General features: G+C 40.9%; 1 protein-coding gene across 1 annotated transcript in view; it reads left to right on the forward strand.

Annotated features, from left to right (window-relative positions):
- Positions 1–7,009: 7,009 nt before the first annotated feature.
- Positions 7,010–12,290, forward strand: part of LOC116098295 (IQ motif and SEC7 domain-containing protein 2) — a gene marked incomplete at its 3' end in the record, with an annotated part of 84,735 nt that continues 79,454 nt past the window's right edge. Inside the window, exon 1 of the mRNA XM_031380970.1 lies at positions 7,010–7,087. Coding sequence (XP_031236830.1) covers positions 7,010–7,087 — 78 coding nt within the window. The remainder of the gene's footprint in view (positions 7,088–12,290) is intronic.

The raw sequence follows: 12,290 nt of genomic DNA on the forward strand, positions 1-12,290 counted from the left end.
TGTAAAGAAGTAAAGGATGGGGAAGCATATGAGGGCAAAGTGGTCTGTCAGGGCAAGCATGTGGGACGTGCCCCATCTTCTTGGCTTATTTCCCTGGGAAATATTTTCCTTGCTACACATTTAGAGGGAAAAAAAAAGCAGTACCGTTTTTTAAAGGAGGAAGGTTTTTTTGAAAGGCTGAGGGAGCAGTGCAAGGTGATTAGGAGAGACCTCCTGGAGAACTGGAGAGCCTCACAAACTGACAAGTAGCTGAGGAGGTGCTAGGTATGGGCAGAGAACATGAGGCTGCAGGTCTGCATGCTTAGATGCTATTCTTGGTTCTGCTGTTAATTTGTAACAAGATATTAAAGACAGAGGTTTTTCCCATTCTTTCAGAATTTGCTTTTTCATCTGGAAAATGGGCTGGATCTCGAAGGCTCTGTCCAAACTGAATTCCTAGTCTTGGGAGTCATGAATTACGTAGTGAGTTCATGTGTATGCAAGGTATGTTCAACATCCTGGAGGAGAAGCATGGCCAAATGCCCTGGTTTAACTGGCATTCAGACCCTTCAGTGGGATCTAGGGCCTTCAGTGATTAAAAACAATTGTGGGCAAACTGGAAAGGTTGGTCACTCTAGCAAAGATCATACTCACTAATGATCATTTGATCATCATTATCATTATTATTACCACCAGGGGGCAACACTCTTCTGCTGGAGAGTAGGTCTTATCCTACCCAAAGGTTCAGAACTATCTCCTGAATCTAGAACCAATTGTTGTTCTCAGTCTTGTTCCGATAGATGAGAATGCTAAGGAACAGAGTAATCTATGAATCCCGAATCCCAAGTCTCTAAGCTTCCTGGGGCAGCCCCCTGTGGTCGACTGCCAGTTGTACTCAGTTTATTTCACTCTAGCAGAATAGTCTGTTTCTTGAGGGACTAGGGAATAAAGGAATTATGAAATGTACCTGGCTTTGTCTGAAAAAGAGACACTTTCACAAAGCTGTGTGTGTTGTTCTCCCTATGGTTGCCTAGCAGCATAAACGTTTCATGAGACCATCCTAGACTAGCCTCATTGATGCCCAAACTGGCTATCTCCTTCCTAAGGAAGTGGTTTGGATATACTACCTTATATCCCTTATCACACTAAATTGTAATTATCTTATATCTATCTATATGTTAAGGTGTTAGTCCAGACATCCAACAAATATGGATTGCTTATTGCTTACCTTCCATTTATCAGGATTTTTACTATACCTATGACACTGAGCGTGAAGTGTAACAATAGACAGAGGAACACCTACCCTTGAGTGCTAACAGTTCAAAGAAGGAAACAGATGGTAAGCAACAAAGAACTGCATCAGTCAATATGCAATTAGAAACTTGCTGTGCTGGGTAAAGAAAAGGACTTGCAGACAGCATCTATCAGAGGGACCTGCCTACACTGAGAAGAAGAGAAGGGGTTGTTGATGAACTAAGATCTGAAGAATAAGAGGCAGTAAGTATGCAAAAGTGTGAAAGCAGCTTTCCATGACAGCAAATGGACAGCCCACGGGCAGAACATTTGTTCCTTGAGGGCACAGCTTATCTCCTGTCTACTATTGTATGGCTCCAGGCTTCTGAAACAGAGATGTGAAAATCTGTTTGACTAGAAGTGAATGGTATTTTGTAATAGAAAGTATCACAGTGTTAGGAGACCTAACGTATAGTTTCAGCACTTTAGGACAATCTTGCTGAGTTCAATTTCCCAACTGCTAATTATGTACCCACCACTTGCAAGGAGCCAACACCAAGCCTTGTTGAAGAATAGAAAGAAAACTTGGTTTCACCCTTGAGCAGCTCTTAGTGAGGTGAAACAGGCAATGGGTTGACTAGTCCTTTTCATTCCACAAGGTCTGCCTTGATCTGTCTGTCTGTTTGTCTGTCTATCTGTCTATCTATCTATCTATCTGTCTGTCTGTCTATCTATCTATCTATCTATCTATCTATCTATCTATCTATCTATCTATCTATCTATCTATCTATTTATCTACCTACCTACCTACTACCTACCTATCTAGATGGCATCTTGTTATATAAACCCAGGCTGGCTTCAAACTCCATCTAGATGCTGAAATTACAGGTATGAGCTACCACAGCCAGCTCCCTCTGAGTCTCTTTATTGGGTCATAAAACGAGGGATTTGGACCACATGATCTCTAAAGTTCCCTTTAAACTCTGAACACCAGCCTATGGTGTAAGGAGCAATGGAAAGGACTTTTCGGTTCCTTTTCCCCTATAAGAATCACATGGAATAGGGTTGAGTTAATGCAGGCTTGGATTCTGTTTATAGCTCATTATTTCCCTTATGAATGTGTCTGAAGTGGTCAAGGTTCATTTGGGCTAGAATAGCCCAGTGTTTGGTGAATCTTTGCTTCTTTCCTGTTCTCCCTCCATACCTTCCTCTTTTCCATCCTGTCTTCTAATTTACAGCTAGGATGATGTCTTGTACATGTTTGGGCTGTAAAGGGACTTTGAAACCATCCTATATAATACGTTTCCATTCTCTATTGCAACAGACCTTCCAAATGATACCATCCAGTCACTATTTGAAGGCCTCCAGTGATAGTGAACTCGCCTTGTTGATTAAGCCTCCCTGAAAGAGGTTTCTTTCCTTGGGCTCTGTCTCCCTGTTATTTTCACCCATTACTTCTGGCTGTGAACTTTGGAGTTATGCAGAATAATTCTACTACATTACCCTGCTGGTAGCCTATTGGATATTTGAAGATAGTAATCATTTCCTTAGAAGCTTGCTTTCCTTTAGGCCAAATATCATGTTTCTTGAAAGGTTCTTCATTATTTTAAATCCCCTTAGCATCTGTAAATATAGTTTAGTTTATGTGAGATTTATATCTCGCCTACTTTAAAGAGGATATTAGGCAACTCATCAGTTTATAACATGGAATAATGAAAATTGGGGATAAAAATATGGAAGAAAACAGACCAGCAACTATGGAAAAGAAGCACAAATAGATGTTGCCAGGTACCTAAAATGAACTGGATTATAATTGGACTCTGAATTTGGCTCAAAGTTTTATGGCAGCTAGGACAAAATTGGAAACATGATGGGTTATGTGGTTTTATGTTCTGACAGGATCAAGCTTACACATCATCTTCAGAGCGAAAATTTCTCCTAAAACGAAACTCTACAGCAGCCTATTAGGCTTGCTCTCTGCAGTTGTTAGACGCTGACAAGTACTTTGGTTACATATCACCCCATCCCCACTAGGGGGAAGGGGGCTGGCAGCGTAGTTAATTAATTAGCTAAAAGCTGTCTTAGTTTTAAGCACCGCTATCTCTGTAAGGATACCCAAGAGAAAAGCGTAGTCCTTTTCTCTCTTTCTGTGTTCCACACAAATGGTTACTTTCCTATTTTACCACTCTCTAAAGTCTGATGCCTCTTGCTTCTTTGGAACAGCAAACCCTAGGAAATAGTCCAAGAAAAGCATTAAAGTAGTAATCTCCTAGACTAGTGGTCACTGCCTTCAGCAATTAGGTGCAATCAGTCTCTCTAGTTCTCAGTGTCTTCTCCACAAAATTGAATTCCTCTGGATACTAAATTTTCTGAGGGAAAGATTTTTTAAAGAAAGGATCTTACTATGTAGACCAAGCTGGCCTACTTGGTCTCTCAAATGCTGAGACTAAAGGTGTGTGCCACCATGACTGGCAAGCCCAGAGACTTGTACATGCTGAGAACATCCTCGACCATTGAGAGATACCTCCAGATCCTGATTTTCTTTTGAATTTTGATATTCCCATTTTGTACTTGGCAGCTTTCAGGTGTAGGAGAAGGTCTGTGCATAGATAGAGCTGTGAGAATCTAGTAGACAAGACCCAATTTGAACAGATGCCACCATCTGAGGAAAGTGCTTCATGGTTCTCAACATCACGACAGATTCGTATTGACTGGATCCTGGCAGTGGTGAGAAGTGGTTTGGGGGGGCGGGGCTCTTTCCTCCTCTAGCACACATTCCTTGGCAAAGATAGACCTTGGATAAAGAGAATTGGAACAATCTCACTGGCTACAGAGGCTTCTGAGAAATGACTCTGGGAGGTGTCAGGCAAAGGGAGATATAGTACCACGGTTTCTGCTGAAGAACAATAATAAACCAATACTGAAGTCATCTTGAAGTGTGGCATGTTTGCAGCCTACAATACCCATGTGGGTGCTCTACCTGCCGTGTTCAAAATGTGTTCAAATTTTTTCATTGCATATTAGAGAAGGTCCAAATTTTTTAGCTTGACAATAGAATCTTCAATCTAATCAGTCAATGTTTTCCCACCAATTCTCCCTTACAACACTCATGTACACACACACACAGAGAGAGAGAGAGAGAGAGAGAGACAGACAGACAGACAGACAGACAGACAGACAGACAGACAGACGGAGGGACACATACACAGAGGGGGGAGAGACAGACAGACACACATAGATATGACACACATACAGACACACACACAACACACACACTTACATGTGTGTCTCTCATTCCTTTTCAATGCATAGTTCCCAAAATACTGTGTTTTCCTGACTCTGTTCCTCTTCTCTCAGCACACGAAGTCTTGTTCATTCAATTCTCTTTCTTAGTTGTATTTGGTCCAGGACCCTAATCCATGAAATGGTACTGTCCGTATTTGTGGACAGTACCTTAATTAATGTAATAACCATAATCTCTCATGAATATTGCCAGAGATTTTTCCCACAATAGTTCTGATTCCTATTGAGTTAGCAATCATTATCAACAATCACAGCTCTGCCCCTTGTCAACTTTAGACTTAAGCACATAATTTTCAAGCCATTAACCTTCTACCCCCTTTAGCCATAGGCTCACAGTGTCTCTCATAATGCAAAATACACCAAGTCAAAACTCTTTAGAGTGTTTAGTAATTTTAACAGTGTTTAAAAGTCCAAAGTCAGGGCTAGAGAGAGAACTCAGCAGTTAAGAGCACTTACTGTGCTTGCAGATGACCTGGGTTTGGCTTCCAGCACCCACGTGGTAATTCATAACCATCTATAGTTCTGGAAGTTTTGATCATGTCTTCTGGCCACTGCCGGTAGCAGGCATGCATGTGTTACACATACACACATGCAAGCAAAATACTCATACACATAAAATAAAAATAAATCCTAAAAACAAAAACCAAGTTTCATCTGAGACTCAAGGCAATCTCTTTAACTGTGACTCCCTATAACATCAGAAAATAAGTTACATATTTCCGACATATATAATGGCACAGAATAAAGATTCCCATTCCCAAAGGGAAGAATGGGGACGTAGCAAGGAATAATTGCACTGAAGTAAGACCAAAAACCCAGCAGAGATCATACCAAACTTTGAAGCTCCACATCTCACATCTGGGGTTCCAGATGAAAACACTCAGGCTCTAAAGGGCTTAGAGAGCCCTGAAGCAGGGCTCTAGCTTTGCAACATGCATAACATATAGCCTCTCTTTTGGGTTGAGTCCACTCTATGGCCTGCAGCTTTCCTTAGCAAACATTCTATGGTTTTGGCACCTCCAACAACCTGGGGTCTTCATTGCAACTTTTACCTTTACAGTTCCATGCAATACCTCTCTGGGTCTCCTTGGTGGGCCTCCAACCTTGCCCACATTGCCTGGCCCTCTGAAACCATGAAGAAAGGTTCTGTGACCTCTTCAATCTTCCATTTTTCATGGTTTCAAATTAGTTCCACACAGATGCTACCATTGAGTTCTGCTGCTAGCTCAAAATGTAGCCTGTCTCACTTGGATCACAGCTGTATCAACCTTTGTGTGCTGACCACATGGAAACACTTCTTTAGGCTGTTGCCTTTGAGGAGCTTGGAATCCTTTCACTTTAGACTCTCTTCCTTCAAATGAACTTGTACCTTTATAAGATGGATCCTCTGATGGGTGATATCCTATCCTTGTGACACCATTCTTACTGTCCCAGTGTTTGGGATTCTCTTTAAAGATGAATTTAACAATCATAGCTACTTTCAAAGCTGCCTTGTCTAAAAGGTTAAACTTGCTCACACTCTTTTCCTCACTAACATACACTATTTTAATAGCTTTCTTCTTCACTTTTGTCTTTCTTATGGTATACCTGGATAAGAATAGTAAAAAGTAGCCATGCCATAGCTCAAGTGCTATTCTACCTTGAAATTTCTTTTACCAAGCAAGTTAATTCATTGCCTTCAAGTTAAACCTCACTCACATTCTTAGTGCACAAGCAGAATGCAGAAAGATTCTTGGACAAAATATCACATGAATGGCCCTGGCCTCCTTTTCCAAGAGTCCTTGTTCCTTTCTGAAATCTCATGAACTGGGTTTCCACTGTCTACACTCTTCTCAGCTCTTCCAAGGTCCCATTAGAACTGCCCACTAAATCCTACTTATAGCATGTTAGACTTTTTCTAGCCCAAAGTACCACACATATTCCAGCCACAAAAAAAATTCCAAAGGCCTAAGAACCACATAATCAGGTTCATCATAGCAAAAGCCTCAACTCAGCTGGGTGTAGTGATGTATACCTTTAATCCCAGCACTTGGGAGGTAGAGGCAGGCAATGTCTGTGAGTTCAAGTTCAGCCTGGTCTACACAGTGAGTTCCAGGTCAACAGAGCTACATAGTAAAACAAAACAAAGTAAAAACAAACAAACAAAAACAACCTGAAACCCCACAACAAAACAAAATAAAACCAAAAAAAGAACCCCACTTGTTAACACTAATTTTATATATTAATTACTTTTTCTGTTGCTGTAATCTCTGATAAAAGCAATTTTTAAAATTTATTATATGTAAGTCCACTGTAGCTGTCTTCTGTCGCACCAGAAGAGGGCATCAGATCTCATTACAGGTGGTTATGAGCCACCATGTGGATGCTGGGATTTGAACTCATGACCTTCCGAAGAGCAGTCAGTGCTCTTCCCCACTGAGCCATCTCGCCAGCCTCTGATAAAAGCAATTTAAGGGAGGGAAGAGTTTATTTAGGCTTACAATTTTGAAGGTACATGCCCATCATTGCAGGGAAGTCAAGTCAGCAGAAACTTGAAGCATCTGGGTACATTGCATCACAGGCAGGAAGCAAAGTGAGAGATGCATTCTTGTGCTCAATTCTCTCTCTCATTTTCATACAATCCAGAATGCCAGCCCATGGATGATTCTTCCTACCTTAGTTGAAATAATCTAGATAATCTCTGACAAGCATTCCCAGAAATTTGTTTCTATTGTGATTATAAATCCTATCAAGTTGACAATGAACATTAGCCATCATAACTCATCATAACTCACCACATGTCATTCTTCTTGTGTGTGTGTCTTTGTATCCAATTACCCAATTTCCTCTATTTTTTTTCAGTGCTGAAAATTGAACCTGGGACTTTAGTATGCTGGTTAAGTGCTATTACTGGTCTATGTCCTTAGATCTTACCCTTTTCTTCAAATGGCATCAATCATTGGATTAGAGCACACCAATTTCACAGGACATTATCTTAAGTTGATTAAATCTGTAGGAACCTTATTTCCAAATAAGGTTACTCATCGTTTCTGGGTGGACTTAGGTTTTGAAGGAACAGGATTCAACACTGTTCTACATATTCTGCTTATTGTCTCTCTAACTTACTAGAATGCTAGCACCATAAGATTACAGCTTGTCGTTTGTTTGATGTAGGGGATTTTTGAGACTATAATATAATTATAACATTTCTCCCTTCCCCTTTCCCTCTCCAAACCCTCACATAAACCCCTCCAGCTTTTATTCAAATTTGTGACTTCTTCTTTAAAAATAATTGTTATAATATCATATGTACATGCATTTACTTCTATAAATGTTACTTATATCTGTTTTTTAGGGCTGACCATTTGGCATTGGCCAACGGATTGGTGTGCTCTTTGTTGGGGAAGGCTACTTCTTTCCCTCTCACCTTTCCTCATTTGTCTATAGTTCTTTGTGTAGAGTTGAGGACTTGTGGCTTGGGCTTTCCCCATGCACTTTGGCCTGTCCATTGATGTTGTCTTAGTCAGGGTTCTCTAGAGCCACAGAACTTATGGAATGTCACTATATAGTAAGGGAGTGTGTTGTGATGACTTACAGTCTGTAGTTCAACTCCCCAAACAATGAGCAGCTGTGAATTGGAAGTCCAAGAATCTAGTAGTTGCTCAGTCCCACAAGGCTAGTTGTTTCAGCAGGTCTTCTGTAGAAGTAGGTTCCAACAGTTGTGCTGGCAAGTAAATACAATCAGCAAAGAAGAGCAAATCTTCCTTCTTCCAATGTCCTTATGTAGGTCTCCAGCAGAAAGTGTGGTCCAGATTACAGGTGTGTACCACCATGCCTGGATCTGGGACTTGCTTGTCCCAGGCTGACCTTGAATTTAGAGATCCCCTTGCTTTAGTCTCCTGGGATTAAAGGTGTGTACTACCTTGCCCGGGCCTAAGCTTTTCATAGCTACTATGCTTCAAGATCTCCATGCCAAGATCCAGGTCAGAAACTTGTGTCTTCCAGCCTCAAGATCTGGATCACCGGTGAGCACGCCAATTCTGGATGGTAGCTTATTCCAGATATAGTCACGTTGACAACCAGAAATAACCATTACAGATGTTGTACCTGTTTATCTCACATTTGGGCAGTCGTGTTGGTAAGATTTTGTGGATGTAGCTTCTGACATTACTAGGAGATTGTTGTTATTTTACTTATTGTTATGTCTTCAGTGTTTAGAGAAGTGCTTGATACATAGTAGACTTAGTATTTGGTGAATGAACCTTAGTACCTATCTGCCCCCAACTCCAGAGGGAATTTGAGTGACAGATGCAGCTAAAGATGAGCTTGCAGGTATTGGTATTACTGGGAACATGGACAATGCTCTATAAATATTTGCAGGATGGATAGAAATATTCACTAGATATATTACTTTAACATTTATAGAGTGCCTCCTTTGTACAAGGCACTGGGAAAATATGCAAAGAAGTGAGAAGGAAGCTGCTGAATACATGCTCTGATTTTACCTCTGTGTGACCATCAGCAAATCGTTCAGTTTTCATTTTATTTCCCTTATGTATTAAGTGGAGGTAATAACAGAACCTACCATATAACCTTGTCATGTGGATTATGTAGGCTCATGTACTTAAATTGTTTTGCATAGTATCCAGAACATGGGAAGCATAACAGTAATAGCTGCTATTATTATAGCTGTTTTTATGTACTAGTTTTGTGCAACACTTTTCTTTTAAAAAAACAACTTTATTGAGATAAAGTTCACATACTATCAAAAAGCACCATTTCATGGCTTTTAATATACGAGCAATGTTGGGCTCCCATCGTCACAAGTTATGCTTAAAGATCTTATCCCCTCCAATAAGGTCCTATACGCATTAGCAGACACTTCTGCATCCCTACACACCCAGCTCTACTACTGCTCCTCTAATTTCCATGTCTATAGATTTGTCTCTTTTGGAACTTCATACAAAAGGAATCATACAATATTTGTCTTTTGTGACTGGTTTATTTCACTCAGTAGAAAGTTTTTAAGCTTCACCACACTTTTATACATATATTTTAATTTATTTTTCTTTTCAGTACACCTTGACCACAGTTTTCCCTCCTTCCACTCCTCTCAGTTTCTCCCCGACTCCTCCCAGTCCCCTTCTTCCCCCTCGTACCTACTCTTTTTTATGTATTAATACTTTATTCTTTCTGTTGTTTTTATACAGAATTTCACTATGTAGCCTAGGCTGGCTTGGAATTCACAATTCTGCCTCAACCTCCTAGGTTTATAAGCATGCACCACACACTAGACTCATCAAATAATATTTTGCTTAAATTTTTACATTTATTTATTTTATGTGTATCAGTGTTTTGCCTACTTGTATGCAATGTGTACCATGTATGTGTCTGGTGCCCACAGAAGGTGTTGAGTCCTCTGGAACTGGAATTATGGATGGTTGTGAGATGCCTTGTGGCTGCTGGGAATCAAATCAGGTCCCCTACAACAAGTGCTCTTAACCACTAAGTCATCTCTCCACCCAATATTTCAATTTTTGATTATACCACATTTTGTTTATCTATCCAACAATTGATTATTTGGTTGTTACTACTATTTGATTATTATTATTATTTATAAGGCAACAATGAATGCTTTATGGACTTTTGTATAGTCATTTAGTTGTACACATTCATTCCTCTTAGACAGATACCCAGAAGTAGAATTGCTGGCTCTATTTTTTAACCTTTTAAGTAATAAGCAGACTGCTTTACAAAGGAACAGCTCTACTTTACATTCCTGTTGGCAATGAATGAGAGTTCCAATATCTCCACATTTGTGCTAACATTTTTTAAAATTGTAAATCCCTTTGATTTTTGCCATTATAGAGGACGTGGTATCTTATTGTATATGTTTAAGAAACGGATGTTTAGGGACTCAGAAGTTAAGAGCACTTGCTGCTCTTCTAGAGGACCCAAGTTCAGTTCCCAGCACCCACATCAGGTGGCTCACAGCCACCTTGTAACTCCAGCTCCAGGGGATCCAGTGTTTATTTGTAGCATACACTTACACACACACACACACACACACACACACACACACAAATAATGATAATAATAGTAATAATAATAAAAATAAATCTTTACAAAGAAAGTGGTGGTTTTCCATTAACTTCCATTTTCTGTCCTTAGAAGGATAGCTTAAGAACATTCATTCTGTAGCTGTTTCTATCAAGGCAGTCCTGAGCAGTGAGAACTAAAAGAAGTTCAGTACTCAGTGGCTAGCTAAGCACACTAGAGAACTTCTACATGGGCTCAGAAGGCATTTCCAAGTCTTCTTCTATTCGTTCTGAACCCAACCCCATGTCAGAAAGCTGGCTATTCCATTGTTCTTGAGCTTTCTTCTTGGTTAGTCTCAGCCTTTTCAGTACCTTTCACTCTGCTGTTTCTGTCCAACCTCTTCAGGATCTCTGCAGAAGCACAGAACATTTATCACTGGGAAAATCAGGGATGGACTCAGAAAGAGGCATTTGACTTAAGGCTTCCTCCTCATTCTCCTCCTTTTCTCCTTCCTTCTTTCCCTTTTCCTCCTTCTCCTTCATGCATAAGGGTGTTTTGCCTGCATTTATGTCTGTACACCACATGAGTGCCTGGTGCCCTTGGAGGCCAGAAGAGTGTTTAAAATCCTTCTTGAACTGGAGTTAGAGTTTGAGTTGTCATGTGGGTGCTAGAAATTGAACCCAGGACTTTTGGAAGAGCAATCAGTGCTCATAATTTCTGAACCATCTCTCCAGCTCCCAAACTTTCTATTGTTATTTCGTTTTTGTTTTGTTTTGTTTTGTTTGAGAGAGCATCTCACACTGTAGCTGAGGACCGTGTAGAACTCATTACTTAGTTCAGGTTGGCCTCTAAATCCTAGCATCCCTCTTGCTTTAACCTTACAAGCACAGGTATTATAAACCCATGCTGAGAATTTGATTCAAGTCTTGACGGAAAGATAAAACTTTACTGATTGGCAATGGTGGAATGAATGAAGATGCCGTTTCCATGGGGATTAGAAAATGACGGTTGAAGAAACGTTTTGACATCAAGTCTGACTCTAGTGGGGAGTCCTGGGGCTTGTTGGAATTGATCATCAATAATCAAAAGACCTTTGTTAAAAAGACCTTGGTCAAAAGACCCAGTAACTGGCCAATATAGGGAATCCTGGGGTTGGATAGCATTGGGAATCCGAGCATTGATTTGGATGAAGAATTTAGAGGCTGGCTGGCTGAAGGTAAATGCCTGTATAGTTACATGTGTGTGGGGTGGTGGTGGTTGAATTCCAGGGACTGTCTGGGATATGGGACTACAGACTGGGTGGGCTGGAGGATCACAAGGCTAGAGAAACACAGAAATGGAGTAATGGTCTATAGACTGACTAGTTGTAATGAAAAAAATCAAGAGATTGTCATGGAGCTGGAAAGAGATCATCTGAAACAAGAAGCCAGCCGGGATAGGGAATGGGATATTGAGTGGGGTTGGCCGACTGGGGGTTGAAGTCTGAGTTGGCTGAGTCTGGAGACTGCCTGGGCTGGGTGTTTTAACGGCTTGAGTCTTGGGCCCTGTTGGTCCAAGTGCATGTTAGAATAGGTTGAAGGACTTCATTAGGCTGTTAGGTGAAGACCCCAGGACGGCTGGAATGGAGATATCTCCTGCAGGCTGAGCTAAGGCTGGCATCCAGTTGAGGTGCGAGTGCCTTGGGGCTGGTCCAGCTAGGGTGCTGGTGGCAACTGCAGGTGGGGCGCGCGGGGGCGGGTCGGGAGAGCTGGGTGGGG

Source organism: Mastomys coucha, chromosome X, assembly GCF_008632895.1.
Source record: "Mastomys coucha isolate ucsf_1 chromosome X, UCSF_Mcou_1, whole genome shotgun sequence".
NCBI classification, from domain to species: Eukaryota; Metazoa; Chordata; class Mammalia; order Rodentia; family Muridae; genus Mastomys; species Mastomys coucha.